Genomic DNA, 15726 nt, shown 5'->3' on the forward strand with positions numbered 1-15726 from the left:
CTGAAGATGACTACGGGAAAACATTTCTCAGTGGAATTACCTGCTAAGCAATGAATATATTTGATGGGGAAGAACCTACTGTATTATTTAAAATAAGATCATAGATTTTTCTTAAGATTCTAGAATACAGCATGTTTAAATTCTCATTTGTTCTGGATGGAAGGACAAGCAGTTTTCTAAGAGCCTCCTAAGACAGAAAGCCCCATCCAAGCAAATGAAACAGGGCAGGCCCTGTGCATCCACTTGGTGTTCCATGGTCTGCACTGAAGCTCAGTAGAGATAAAACAATCTATACGCATAGATGAGAGCAAAATCATAGAAATTATGGGAAATCTAATTGTCACAATGGGAACTATCTTTGCACTAAGGAAGAGTAAGTCCTTTTATCTCTGACAGTTTATTATCTACCTCAGAGGGAAAAAAAGCTTGAGTCTGCTGAAAGCTCAGCTCTCAGTGCACCACCTCCCTCTAACAAAACTTTCCAAAAATAAAAAGCTTCCCGTAGCTGGCATAAAGGGCTTCCAGTGAAGTGAGTAAAATAAAAGTATGTAAACAGGCAGAGAGCTTCTGACAGGAATACATTGCACAACCCAGATATTGTCTTACAATTTCCACGATAAAAAGAGCTGCTTATCCCTCCTCACGCTTCTGTGTGGTTTAAATCTGTCTGCCCCTGTAATTAAAGCCACTTGTCTTGCTGTGAATTAGAACTAACTGCATTAGTGTGTGAATTTCAGGGCTGTTGAGTCTCTAGGACATGGAATTGCTGTGCCTGCAGGACTTAGAGGGATCAGAAGCAAAGTAAGCCTGGCTCCATCCCAGCCAGCAGCACTGGGGAGGCAGATCTCTTTCAGAATGACATTTCCTTCTTGCTCTTTTTCTGCAGGAGGCCTACCTGAGGGGGGAAAAAAAAACAACACCTGGTCTTTGATTCACACGGAAGTGTTAATACTCTGTTTCTCAAGTCATGACTGTGGTGGCTAAACATAACTTCCTAATCACTGAATATCCAGGACAGGATCTCCACTGATCTAGGGGAAGTCAGTTTGCAAGCTATTTTCTCAGTTGACACAGAGTTTTGATTGTTTAATATGACTATGTCTTTTATTAAAGTCAGAGCTATCTATTGTGCTTACTGCTACTAAGACAGCTGGCATAAAGACGGGGATTTTTAGAGGGTTTTTTGGTTGTTGTTCTGTTTTCTGTGCTCCTGGAAATGAAAGATGAGTCAGTTTACTAGCTAAGACCTGACAGCGATTCAAAGGGGAGAGGTTGTTGTGGGTAGCAGTGAGGCTATCATGTCGCTAACGTATTTTGGAAAAACTACTTTGTTTTGCCCTCTGCTGGGGAGAACAAGGGCCAACTGTACAAAAAACTACTGCCAATATTGCAAGAGGAATCCTTGCCAGCCACAGTGCTGAGCTGGCATCTACAATCTGAAGCATTTTGCTTTTAGGAGCTTTGCAATCATCTCTTTTTGTAAAATGCACTATCATCATACACGTTCCACAGGGAAAAAGGTGTAAATGGAGAAATTCTAAGTGATATGAGTAAAAGGAGGCCTGTCTGGAATGGCAAGCAGCTCTTACTACGAGCTAACCAACCGGAACCCCTTTTTATCACCATCTTTTAGATTGCTAATCTGCCAGGTCTAAGGCAATACTTCAAGTTTGTAGAACAGCCCAGTACTTTCTAATTGCTTCAATGGCTAATGTAAAAAAATGGGCTGTTATTACTTTTATCTTGGCATGAGCAGTATGGTATAGCCAAAAAGGAAAGACTTTTCAGCCAGGAAAGGGAATGGAGCAAAGCTGATCAATGTGGCTGTTTCTTTCTCAAAGTGAAGGGCTGATTTACAGAACCACATTGATCATAACATTTACTGTCTTTCACACAAAACACCACAATGTCAAGTTTACACATCCAGATGCAAAGGAAAATCAAATAACAACCTGTAAAAAATGTCAGTAAATAAAATGCAGAAAAGTCCTGCATTTTATAATCAAGAAAATGCTTTCTCTCCATTTCATACAAAAACAAATGCCATCATAAATACACTCTTGGGGGTGACAAAGATGACGCCTTAGAGAAAGAAACATTTTTCTGTGATATTATGTAGAGAGGAAGGAAGAACAGAAGAATGCTTTCACTTCATGCCAGAACTTTCAGACAAGGATTCTCGTCCAGGCATTCATACAAGCCTTGCAAACATGATAATGTGTTCTACTCTGTTCTGCTGCCAGAAAGCCCAATTTATGAAATGAACATATCTCTTAGTAGAAAATACCTCCTTTCAACAAAGCCGTAATGGTGCATACACAATAAGCCATTAGTTCTCATTATAAATATTGCAATAAAACCAATATAACTCAAATGGTACTAATAGAAGCAGCAGGCTTGATTCTCTGCTATTTTGGAATTGATATATTTATTTGTTTGTGTGCAGTGTACGCAATTTGTATAAATGATACTCATCATTTTTTACAAACACCTTATGATCATCTTGCAGATGTATTAAAGACTAAACAAAGGGTAAAAGGAGAACAAAGTCTGTTTCTATTAGACACTCAGCTCATCTGTAAAAAGAGAAAATCTCTGACTTCTAAAAGTAGCCTTCCTGCTTTAGACCACAACTCATCAGCTTTATCCACAGGCGCCAAAAGATTGATCCAATGCCCACCAGCTGGCATGGGCTTTGGACCAGAATTTTGTTCCACACTGAGTTGAAGACTGTATTGTTACACAGGTTTTTTTGTCTCATGAACACCACTTTAACTCCTTTCACATGAATCAGTTTGGTCAGTTGCAGTTACAGCAGTCTTGACAATTAATTCAGTACCCCTACAGGAAACTGTTCTACAGCTGTTTTCCCATAGGTTTATCTTGCACAGCCCAGCCACACATAAGTATATTTGATTACCAGTTATCCAATTGCCTAGCCAACTCATATCATTCCATTTCTTCCTATTGCTTAAGATGTTCTCTCAGATCAAGCATGTGTCTCCCCTTATCTCTACATATCTATGGAGCATGTGCTGGCTCTGCAATGAACTGTGTTGCAATGCCATGCTAGGAAAGCTGCTGTTTGGCTGGACAACTCACAACACCTTATAAGGCTCACCTCAGATCTGGGGCCAACCAAAAAAAGAAAAATGGAGGAACTCAAACATTGCAGAATAAGATCTACTCAGGGAAAGGTTTGGAGGAAAAAGGTAATTTGGAGACTGAGTTTCTACTTTTTTAAAAAATGTTTTGTGTGGAGTTTGTGAAGTGAAATGCCTACATCATCATCATCATCATCCATCATCTTTTTTAATAGTACAGGACCAAAGTCAACTTTAATCATAACCAGAGTTAGCCCAGTAACCTTTCATTTTCCAGTATCTATTCTTCCTGGTAAAAATGAAATTGGCATGAACATAGCTTGACAAGAATCCGTCTATGATTTATATCAGTTCTGTTATGTTTTCATCTGCAGCAAAACCTTCTTAAAGCCCATGTTCTCTGCTTGTGGACCCCAGTCAGCCTGATTTTACAGCCAGGAGTCTGTTTGTGTTTCTAGTGCTTAGGAAGGCAGAGATTCCATTAGAAAAGTTTACAAACTATAGCTTTGATTCTGAAATCATATCAATCTAGTTGAATATTTCTACGAACTTCCAGTGTCCAAACACACTTACATGGACCTACCTACTGGACCATGCCTCTTTTAAGACCAGTTACTGTAGCAAAGTATTCCAAATGGTAGGAGAGGAAAGGAGCTGAATAGATAGTGATAAGGATATACATGAAGGTTATATTAAAACATAGTCTTATTAGGTGAATAGCAGAACAATTTCTACTCATTCTTTTAAATAAATATAAGCAGAACAAAGCAATAGTCCCCAGAAAGCTCTTCTGTCAGTCAAAGGTTTCCTGTTGTTACATATTTCTGAGTATTATTAAATAATTTTTTCTTCTATAAACCAGAGAGCTACTGTGAACTATATTATTTACAATTATTTTCATATGGTAATAGATTATATTTTTATTTCACAGGTAAAAATTTTCAACAGATGTCCTTAGACCAACCCAAAATAAAAGTTCTTACTCCTGTACGGAACAGCCTAGCTCCCATACACAACCATTGTGCTCAGAAAAGTAAGTACAGGCACATCTCAATACAGCACATTACAGTATCACACTGTGTTTACATAGAACATTGGCATCTGAGGGCTTGAGGGGGATCATGTTCCTTTTTCATAGGATCACAGAATGGTTGAGGTTGGAAGGCACCTCTGGAGATCACTTAGTACAACTGCCTGCTAAAAGCAGGGTCATCTAGAGCAGGTTGCTCAGGACCATGTCCATTTGGGTTTTGAATATCTAGGATGGAAATCCACAGCCTCTCTGGGCAACCTGTTCCAGTAGTTGACCACCCTTAGAGTAAATACATTTTTTGCTCTGTTTAATAAGATTTCCTGTATTTGAGTTTGTGACAATTGCCTCTTGACATTTCACTGGATAACAATGATAAGAGTCTGGTTCCACCTTACTCTCCCTCCATCAGGCATTTACACTCATTGGTAAGATCTCTCCTGAGTCTTCTCTTCTCCAGGCTAAATAATTCCATCTCCCTCCACCTCTCCCCATTTATCAGATGCTCCAAACCCTTAATCATCATTGTGGCCCTCCAGTGGACTCATTGCAGCATGTCTCTCTTGTACCAGGGAGCCCAGAACTGGACACAGCAGTACAGAAGCGGTCACACTAGTACTGAGTAGAGGGGAAGAATCATCTTCCTCAACATGCTGGCAATGCTCTTCCTAATACAGCCCAGGATACCATTGGCCTTCTTTGCCACAAGGGCAACTTGCTGGCTCATGCTCAACTTGTCCACCACAACCCCCAGCGTCCTTCTCTGCAGAGCTGCTCAGCAGCAGGTTGGCCCCCAACCTCTACTGGTGCATGGGATTGCTCACCTCCAGCTGCAGGACTCTGCACTTCCCTCTGTCAAACTTTGTGAGGTTCCTCTTTGCCCTTTTCTCCAGCCTATAAAGGCCCTTCTTAATGGCAGCGCAACCATCTGGTATATTAACAACTCCTCCCAGTTTGTATCATCTGCAAACTTCCTGAGAGTGCACTCTGTCCTATCATCCAGGCCACTAGCAAAGATGTGAAACAGTACTGGCCCCAGTATCGACCCCTGGGGCATTCCACTACTGACTGGCTTCTGTCTAGCCAGTTTGTGCTGCTGATGAATTTTCTGATGAATTTCATAAAGCTGACATGATAGAAGCTTTCCTTTTCAATATAGAGAAGAATTTGTGTTTAGATTTGTTTTCAGAGCAGAGGAGACTGGAATTGTCAAAAATATGCAATTTTTCAATCTCGAAAACAACTGCATATGCCTATATGACTCAGGGAGCTTTTCATAGAGGGCAGGACATGATGTACCATGGTCACTTACAATATGTAAAGAGTCACTGGAGACGACAACACCCTTCATAGCAGGGCTGCATAGCAGAGAAAGTTTGGATATGTAAGATGAAAACAAGGATAAGGAATGCCTCTTTTACAGATAGCATGAAAAATACTGTAACAGATACTGATTCTTGTGTCCTTTTGCTAGTGAAAACAAGAGGGAAGAGGATTAGATAAACATCACTAGACTTCCCAAAACTTAAGTAATTTTCTGGATGTAACAGAGGTGAAAAGATGTTCTATTTCTCTCTGTCTTACAGCACAATGGCTAGACTAGCTCTCACCGGAGGATGAGAATCACTTAATTCTCTCAATCTAACAGTAACTGTATTGAGTAGTTCTATAATGCAGGAGCTAAAATAAAGGGATCAAGATTGCAGTAGCCTTCTTTCCTCTACACTGTTAACGAGCTTCTCCTTCTCAAGGTAACATGAGGCAAGCTCCCAGAAGAGCAGGGAAACCCTCAACACACTCCCACAGCAAAATCACGTCAAAAAAAGACTTTGTGATTGTCCTCAGTTCAACTCAGCCAGTGACAGGGATGTGCTTGACATACAAGCCCTATTCCCAGCACAATGTCCTGCCCTCACGTTCCTGTGCTCCACTAAATGCAAATGCTCCAATACATTTTGAATAAGGATTTGCAGTTTACTATTTGCTATCCTACAAATCAGCAAGGTCCTACAGCATTCACATTTCAGAAGTAAATGTAAGATTTATTGCTCATTATGTCCTGAGCTTCAGAAGCAATTCTGCAGCTATAACAGCACTAAAAGCTAAACATCAGAGGTAGCTGCTTTCTTTGCACAGCTTCACAGGGAACATAAGGTTGTATAGGGGAAATACAGAATCCTGCACTACTGGTGCACAGTAAATAGGAGAGCAAGGAGAAAAGTCAATACTGATATGCCAGTTGAGGTGGTATTCTCTCTGCCTGCTCAGGGAAACAAAAATCATCTAACTGCTTTCAAAACCCCTAGCTCCAAATATTCTTTGTATTTTTAAGCTTGCTACTACTGTTCTCTACTTCTAGTTGAAGCATAATTGTAAGCATAATCTTTAAAAAGAAGGATTTCATAATCACTGGTGTTCTTGTAGTAATTCATAAAAACAACAGGGTTTTAGTACTAGTCGCATGCCACAAAATGTGTTCTACAAGTAAGATGTAATTATCACAGTTAATAATCATGGCCAGAGGTGGAATTAACTAACATAGTACATTTATCCAGGTGCCACTACTGCTTGAACATCAGTAGCTGCCAATAACAGAAAAGGAAAGTTATTTGCAAAAAACAGAGGGCATTTCTTCTTTACTAACACAAATAACATATTTGATCCTAGAGCTTTCCAAATAACGACTTCAGAGACAAGATTTCGCTTACCCTCCATCCAGTCCTTAAAATATTACAGTTCTGGACACAGCCTTTACCCAGGAAAATGAGTCGTGCAAAGAAGTTTGAGCGAAAACACTTGGGTTTTTCTATTTTTGTTACACTGAAATGTTTGCTAAAAACATGCAACAAAAACAGTTTTAAAAAGCAACCAGGGAGCTTGAAAGATAAAATAGTATAAATTAGAAGGAGAACTGAAACTAGTTAAAAATAAACAGAAAGAAGAAACATCTCCCAAAAAAGGAAGGGCAACAAAAAAAGGAACAGATGCTTTAACTTCCAAGCAACTAACTTTAAAAATATATATTAGAAAGATGATAATAGGAATGAAACAGTACCCTAGGAAAAGAGCATTTGGATGACTTCGGATGACTAAGCCATTTTTATAGACACCCACCCTTCAGATGTTCCCAGGACCAACTAGTCCTTCACCCACTTTCTGAGTAGCCTCAGCATGGCCTGGCATTTCTGTTTTTCTGCATGCTGCTGCTCCACCACCACCATCACCCGCCCACACAGAGCCTTTCTATCTCACTATGCAACTCTCTCGGACAAAGTTATAGCTATTACACACAGTTCACATAGTGCCACATTGTTTTCCAAACAAATATGGGACTTCTAAACAACTTCATATGGTACAGAAGGTCTGAAACCATGGTGAAGTTAGAATCATAGAATCATAGAATTGGTAAGGTTGGAAGGGACCTCTGGAGATCATCTAGTCCAACCTCCCTGCTGGGTCACCTAGAGCATGCTAGACAGGGTTGCATCCAGGTGGGCCTTGAATATCTCCAGAGGAGACTCCACAACCTCTCTGGGCAACCTGTTCCAGTGCTCTGTCACTCTCACAGTGAAGAAATTCCCCCTCACGGTCAGGCGAAACTTCCTGTGCTTCAGTTTCTGCCCATTGCCTCTTGCCCTGTCACACAGGACAACTGAAAAGAGTTTGTCCCCGTCCCCTTGACACCCTCCCTTCAGTTACTTGTACACACTGGTAAGATCCCCCCTCAGTCTTCTCTTCCCCAGGCTGAAGAGGCCCAGCTCTCGCAGCCGTTCCTCATAGGGCAGGTGCTCCAGCCCTCTGATCATCTTCATAAACAATAAACCTCTTTCAGCAGGTCATTTAACAATACTTGTCTGGGATCAGTCATTGCTTTTTTCATTATTCATCATGATTTGAACCTTCTTCTTTTCCAAGTCCACAGCAAAGGACTCCACAAAGCACTCTCCCCTCTGCAGAGGGCCATCACGATCCACTGTTTGTAAAGGGAGAGAGCCTAAGAGCCACACCTCCTGCAGCATAGCACATATGGCTTGGGCAATGCCTCCCTGACAGCACTACTCTTGTCCCTGCGGTTTATAGCAGCAGTCACTCTTGAGTCACTGCTGAGTTGAAAAGGCTCCCTGACCTAGAAGCTCTTAAAACATCACTCTTCCTTGGGTGACTGACTCCACCCTCTGAACATGAGTAAGTACAGACACTTTTGCTGTACATAGCTCATAGCTTTTGGTTTTATGGGGAACCACCACTCAGCTTCTGTTCCTTATAGATCCCACATCTGGGACCAGACTCCTGTTGCTGCAATACAAATACGAATACCTGTCACTGTACATACTGTTTTAAAGTTATAGAATGGCTGAGGTTAGAAGGGACTTCTGGCGATCATACAGTCCGAAGTCATCCATACCCCAGTCCTGAAATCATTCTAGAACGTCCTAAGCTGAGAGTCCTAAATACAGTGTGCAGGATGAGATGGACACTATTGGAATTCAGGTGCAGTTCTTCCCTTCTTTAAAGAAGCATCAGTTTGTGGTAAATACCCAGTGCATGAGGGGGAAATTAAACTAAACTATTTATGTCCTACCTAAATCCATCGTGAAGGACTTATCCAGTACACAAGGTACTCTGGAGATTTTTCACATAGGTAGAAACTTCAAATGGATATAGTAATATACAGTATAAAGTAATATAAAGTGCCAAAACCATCTGAGTTCAGCTATTGTACTTGCTCCTGACTCATAGAAATTCATTTCAAAAGTAAGTAAAGTATTGATGGTGTATGCTTTTTCTTGGAAAGGAGAACTAAGCCATTTCCTGAACTACTGAATATGAATGAACCTTCAAAATGACCTATGAATTATACTGAATTGCCAAAGGCCAGCAGCTCTAGTACACAACTGCCTGTTAGAGCCATCACAACTTGAATTGTGTATTGAAACTAGCCTGAAAAGGGGGAAAAAAAACCTTCCAAATACTTTAATCTTCTATATAAAGATCCTGCTTTACCCCAAACAGAAACCTGGTGAGTCTTAGAGAGTTACTGCTCCTAATAAATACATAATGAATGATGAAGCGAGTATATGGTATATAATACACAAGCATATGGCAAGAAGAACTTCAGCCTCTTTTGCACAATGTATCTAGTAAAAAAAACACACAGATGCAGAGCTCTTTCAGTGCCCACTGAAGGCATTTGCCTATAAAAGGGAAACTTCTGACTTCTTAAACATAGTAGGTAAATCTACAGACACAGTGGGGCTTGCATGACAAGACAGGTGTGATTGCTTTGCCACAGCTGGGAAGCTGTAGGATTTCTGCCTGAACTTCTGCACTACATTTCTGAGTCAGACACAGTCTGTGTCCCCAGTTACCTGCAAGACTGTTACTTCTCTAGCCAGTTATTCCCCATTTTGCATTTGGATTTTTGGTGGTTTGTGATTTCTCTTGTTTTTCCTAAGTAAGTGAAGTGCTTTGCATTTGTCTTTTTTGAGTTTCGTTATGTGAATTTCTTATCATTTCTCCACTTTATCAAGATTATTTTGCATTTTAAAGTTGTCCTTCAGGGTCCTTGCAACTCTTCCCAGCTTACTGTCATCTGCAGATTTTTATAAGTGCGCCTTTCATCTACATCATTAATAAATGCATTGAATCCTCCACAGGATCTCCTTTTAAATAACTACACTTTGAGGGCATTTCTCCCATTGTGTGTCTATGTTACCATAATAAATCTACCCTATGTTGTTTATGAAAATTTGTGACAAAGTTAAAACTTCTTCCTTGTTACAGTTATGTAATTTCTCACTTCCCCTGCATCCACTGAGCTAGTGTCCCAATCATTCTTTTTGCTTAATGAGCAGCGAGAAGGCAGACTTCATAGGTTCAGAGGTCCACTTCTGAGAAAAACTAAGTGCAGGCAGGTTTTATGGGCATGACGGTTAGGATAACTGGCCTGAAATTCGCCAAGTCCTCTTTTCTCGTCTTTTTAATTGCTCTCAATACTCTCAATCCACTATTCTATCTATGAGTTCCTCAAGTGTGTTGAAGGTTTAGTTTGTTTTGCAGGGGGATGGGGGGTAGGGTATTTAAGATTAAAATGGACTTGTAAGGTCCAGCTTATCACAGGTGCATTGGCTGTAGTAGTTAGAGAGTTCATAAAAATGGCAAGGAAGACTCTATAGCCAAAACAGCACTAACTCTACTTGGGAACTCTGATATGACTAAGCTAGAAAAACTATACTGCTTGCATAACAAAGCAAAAAGCTCATGTAAAAATGGAGGAACTAGAACTCAAAATACAAGATGCTAAGGAAGGCAGTATAAGAACGACAGACACAGGACAGAACAGTATCATGACTAAAAGATTGGTGTAATGGATATAAATCATTTAGAAAAGGCAAAAACTGGATGGTAAGATCACATAGTATGTTAGTGAAATGTAGAGTGCAAAGAAATCAAACATAAATTCATGAATAAAATTGAATCTAGGTGAAAATAACTTGGAGGAGAGAGAAGAAAAATGGTTCTGCAATAATCATATTAAAGGTGTATTATACACACACAAACTCAGGAATGTAGATCATTAATAAGCTCCAAAAAACTATGCAAGAAATAATTACATTCATTGGAAAATAATGGCGGGGCTCAGATAGTCTTGATCACAACAGAAACAGATTTCCTTGCCAATCAGTAAATGAGTCAATAAGACATTTTACTATTTTACACTCAGTTTTAATAAGCAGTGAAGATCTTCCAAAAGAATCAGTTGTAGTAACGTAGAACTAACTGAATAGGAGCTAATGCTATTCACAATAAATTCCAAGAGAAAAAATAGATCTATAATTAAGATTTTGAATTCTCCTTTGCAAACTTTAGGAAATTAATTAAAAGGAAATTAAATTAATTAGTTGCCTGAAGGAAGGAGCTAGGAATTTGAATTTAGAGAAGGCATAAAACTGTATTAACTCTAAAGCATAAACCCACCATGAGGCTGCATCCAAAACAAGAGAAAAAAATAATGAGGGGTTATGGGGCCTCCTTGTATAAACAAACATATCCAGCAGGACAGTACGAACAAAAACACAAACAACAAAATTGTAAAGAGGGACTGGTAAGAAAAGAGAACCAGAAGTTAAAAAAATTGTAGTGAAAACTTTAGTAAAAGTAATCAAAAGTCTTCTGGAACTGGAGATTACACAAAAACTGCTAAATTATTCTTTGCTCAATTATTCAAGAAGAAAAATACGAGTAAAGATGTGAAGCTGTTACATTGTTGAATGTCAGATGGAGGTTAAGGATGATCTAAAGCCTCGTTTTCTTACAAGACTTCTGACATAAACAAGACATAGCATACATATGATGACACATCACACCGTGGCTCATGTTGTTTCAGTTTGGCTCTTAAGTCTGTTACAGGGTATTGGACTGCTTTTGTGGCCTGTAATATACAGAATAGATGTTTTGCCTTCATGGTTCACTGTGCCTAGAGCAACACGGACAGGTTCTTCATCTTCCTAAGATTTGGACCAGGATTTACCCTGGGTAATAGAGCATCCCACCAGAAAAGTTTTGTAGAAAACAATGTATTGCCATGGAGCATTTCTGTTTCAGCCTGTATTTTCTGAATAAAAAATGTTTTGCAGAAATCTTCCTGAACAGAGTGAATATCTGCTTCAGATAAACCGTGGATACAATGCTTATCAATACTGAACCTTTAAACTGATCAGATTGATCACTAAACTTGAAGTAACTTACCTGACACTGAAATTTTTTTCCTGAGTTGAATATTAGCCCTATCAGGTTTTAGAATCTTTTTACTCATGCTTTGGTCACATCTTTCAAGTGCAGGTTTAAGTACACACAACACAACACAATCAATAGTAGTAAGAAAATGATCATAATGATTATATAAAAATAAATGTCATGTTTCTCACTGTCTGTGCACTCCCCTCTTTCTTTTTTTCTCCAGTTCAGCTACCATCTAATCAAGTTCCTCAGGGTGTTAAGAAGTCTAAGTCCCTGCCTCTAAATTCCTTAAGGACTGGGGCAGTTATTCTCCCACCAGCCCAAACCTCCAGATCACAGAGAAGAGGATTTTCTCAGAGTCATCCACTACATTCTTTCTTGCCTGGTCTGTCAGGAGAACCCCTGAAATCAAGTCGGGTCCTACCTGCTATCCCAAGCCAGAAGAAATCTAACCCTGCAGCAGAAGACCTTGAGAAATCCCTCACCAAACCAAACACTGAAAATTAACTCATTATGCTGGCCTCAAACACATCGGTTGAAATATATCTAGGAGATTCTTAAAAGATAATTATAAAGTAAAATCTTATTAATTTGCACTAATGATGCTCTTGTGAACTGCACTGTAAATGAACAAACAAAAAAGAAATGGTATTACATCACAAAAGCTACACTGTGTATTTATATAAGCATTTTCATCACAGTTTTAATTTACGATGGAATTAATGAATCAGTATTTAATGTGCTGTAAATCTATTTTGTGAGTGGAACTCTCATACACACAATCTTGCTGCAGAACTGTGTTGTTAAACCTTTGACAGAAAACAGGAAGAGAGAGTCAGATTTTCTGTATGATTGAAAAGTCTGAACTAGAAAAGCACAAATTGACAGGGGTTTCTGTAGTTTGTAAATGCAAAGATGCTGATTCTGACAGCTGTGTGCCATTGAAAATAAGTTTTTAAGATTAAAATGATATATTCTAAATAAAAAGCAATTTTAGCAAATGAGCTTTTTTGGCTTTTTGTTTTGAAATATTTTCTACATTGTGCATTTGTGGGTTTTGTGACCCCTACAAGCCAAAAAATACAATGAAATACTAATGCTTGTGGGACAGACAGGACCATAGTATTGGCTGTTCATAACTGTTGGTTGTACTGACAGATTTATGTCTCCATTTCACTTAATACTTTATATTCCTTGATGACAAAAATGCAGTGATGAATTGTTATTTTCATAAAACAAGACTGTATTAGATAAATATAGATAGATATATATAGATATAGATATCTATAGATAGATAAAAAAATATAGACCTGAGTTACTAGCCATCGTCAAACTGATGAAGAAAATATAAATTGACTGCTGTTCACTCAAGAGCCTTGGCAAGTGCCTTTGACTAAACATTTTGCAAGACTGTCCTTTCACAGAGGCTGACAAACATGCCAACCTCCACTAGCTTCAGGATTTGTATCTAAATCTTACTGTTATAACCTAGTAGACTGCCCCATTTCTGATTATAAAGAGGGTTGTTAGTACCAACCAAAGAGCATGCTTTTATGGGAAAGCACATTGTGAACGGCGTAAATGGGACCACAGTCCCCTTTTATCATCTCCTCTACATCACCATTGCTAGTAAACATCTCCTACATTAGTTCTATATCAACAGCTCATTCAACAAGAACATGGTATTTCTGCTTATCTCTGTATAAATGTTTTATTAGCTGTTTCTTCTGTTAAATGTTTCTTGCTGTGTCACAGTAGAAGATAAACCTAACATGAAAGAAAAGACAATCATGTCCCAGTAACTGCAGTTTCCCATTTTCTTGCAGTAATGATTGCAAATAAGAAGATGGCTGGTATTTGTCACAGAGAGTATCAGAAAGAAAAAAAATCACAGCACAATGACAGCTGCTTTCAAGCAACACAGGGAAAAGGGAACTTTTACATACAAGTAATAGGATATTTTATTTATTTTTAAGCAGCTAATCCAAACATCAGGACATAAAAGCCCGAATTTTACAAATGATGTAAAACTCTTAACTTCTTACCGAAATCTTGGGAGCTAAAAGCTAATATACTTGGGACTAACAGGCAATGTAGTCCTTGTCAGATTTTTCTACTCACAGGGTAGAAAAAATACTGCATGATAGAAGCATGCCCTGTTAAACGAAAAACATTTCTGTCACTTTCTGTCTTTGCACCAGACAAGTTCTGCTCAATCCAGCCTCACCAAAAGGTCCAGAGTCTCTTCAACGGTGTAGCAGACTGGTATCTGCCCCAGAAGGTCACGCCTGATCCGTACAGCTCTCCAGAGCCTCACTCATGACATTAGCCTCTCTGCCCATGAAGCCCACTAGCTGCAACCCCCAAATTCTCTATTCTGATCCCAGCCCTTTTGCTCTTCTCTCTGCTGCCGCACCTGAGAGACAAGTGGTTCATAAGGCAATTCCTATAACATTCAAGTTTTAATACAGAGCTTAAGGTATTATCACTGCTGAAAAAAATGGTACAAAACAGATGGCTTTGGTGCAGCCTTCAAGGAGAAGAGGGAAAAGGTAGCTCATACAGCTCTAATTGGCAGGGAATAAACTCTAGGTTAACCCTAAATGTCAGTATAGACATTAGCAGAATGATGTTTGTCTTTGCAGGCAGAGAGCTCAAAGTAACCACTCTGGGAGACGGGAACTAAACTTCACAGTTTAGCACATAGCTTGGGAATGGGTACTGTGTGAAAAGAAGAGAAGAGCATATAGCCTCACAGGCAAATCCCAGGGAGGTCAAATATGTGCAACTCTTGTTGCAGACTAGCCTCTTTGAGTGTAATAGAAAATGAATCTTTTTATTACCAAATGGGTCACCTCAAAATAGAGGGAGGTCATGTACTGCTGGTTCATTTTTTGCTGGGTAGAAGGGGATCCCCATTGTTATTACTGATGTGGAGAAAAGGGAGTGCTACCCTGCCTGTCGAGGGACCAGAAGAGCCTCAGGGTGCCTAATGGCAATCATGTAAGGGCTATTAGAGGTCTTATTTGCTTGCCTGCTGTGGTTCCATGCTGGAGATGAGGTTAAAGGAACAGTCTATGTTGCTTTCCTGTAAAGACTTGAACAAATTTCAATTGTTTCCAATATTACAGCAAAAGAGAGAGGGACAGTCAATCCCTCAAACCGTAAGCTAGATACTCCCATTCTCAGAAAGGCAGTAATCAGCTTTCTGATTTTCCTGTTCATAGAATCACAGAATCACAGAATGGCTGATGTGCTGGAGATCACCCAGTCCACCCCTCCCTCCCCCGGCTCAAGCAGAATTAGTAATGTTCTGTTAATACAACATGGATGGATGAAGTTGAATAACTAACCCTTTTAAAGAAAACTGTGTCTTTCAAACAAAATTCATTTTAAAACATGGAGAATTTCAGGAATGGTCACTTTTAAAGCTACAAACACACTCTACCACTGCCTCCATTCTACACAGTTAGTTTGCATTACAGGAGATCATTGACAGTGGATTTCCTCCTTCCATTTCCCCTTCCTTTTTCTCATATTTTTCTAGAAAAGAGTGGGGTTCCCCCCCTCCCGCCTGAGTCCTTAATCCAGGAAATAGTCTTTTTCAGGAAGAGTACAAATCTAATTGCTTATTCAGAGGAAAGCATAGTACTTCCCTGAACAGAGACAGCCTAAATATGTGCTAACCACGTCACTTTCTTAGTGTTTTATCTGTAAAGTTTCAATAAAGTAGTTCAGAATTTAGTAAATATAGATGTTTTAAAAAATTAATGCTCATAGAAAGCACTAAAAATTATTCTCCAAAATGATCCCATCAGAAAGTATCCTTATCTTCTAGCTTGGCTATCCAAA

At 39.3% G+C, this 15726-nt stretch overlaps 1 protein-coding gene and 1 long non-coding RNA gene across 2 annotated transcripts in view; one reads left to right on the top strand and one right to left on the bottom strand.

Moving 5' to 3' along the window:
• ANKRD55 (ankyrin repeat domain 55) overlaps positions 1-12381 on the top strand; it is a 49314-nt gene extending 36933 nt beyond the window's left edge. Inside the window, exons 11-12 of the mRNA XM_062599904.1 lie at positions 4036-4137; positions 12098-12381. Coding sequence (XP_062455888.1) covers positions 4036-4137; positions 12098-12381 — 386 coding nt within the window. The remainder of the gene's footprint in view (positions 1-4035; positions 4138-12097) is intronic.
• Positions 1-15726, bottom strand: part of LOC134153601 (uncharacterized) — a 44142-nt gene that overhangs the window by 2297 nt on the left and 26119 nt on the right. The window lies entirely within an intron of this gene.

This window comes from Rhea pennata, chromosome Z (assembly GCF_028389875.1).
Source record: "Rhea pennata isolate bPtePen1 chromosome Z, bPtePen1.pri, whole genome shotgun sequence".
Taxonomy (NCBI): Eukaryota; Metazoa; Chordata; class Aves; order Rheiformes; family Rheidae; genus Rhea; species Rhea pennata.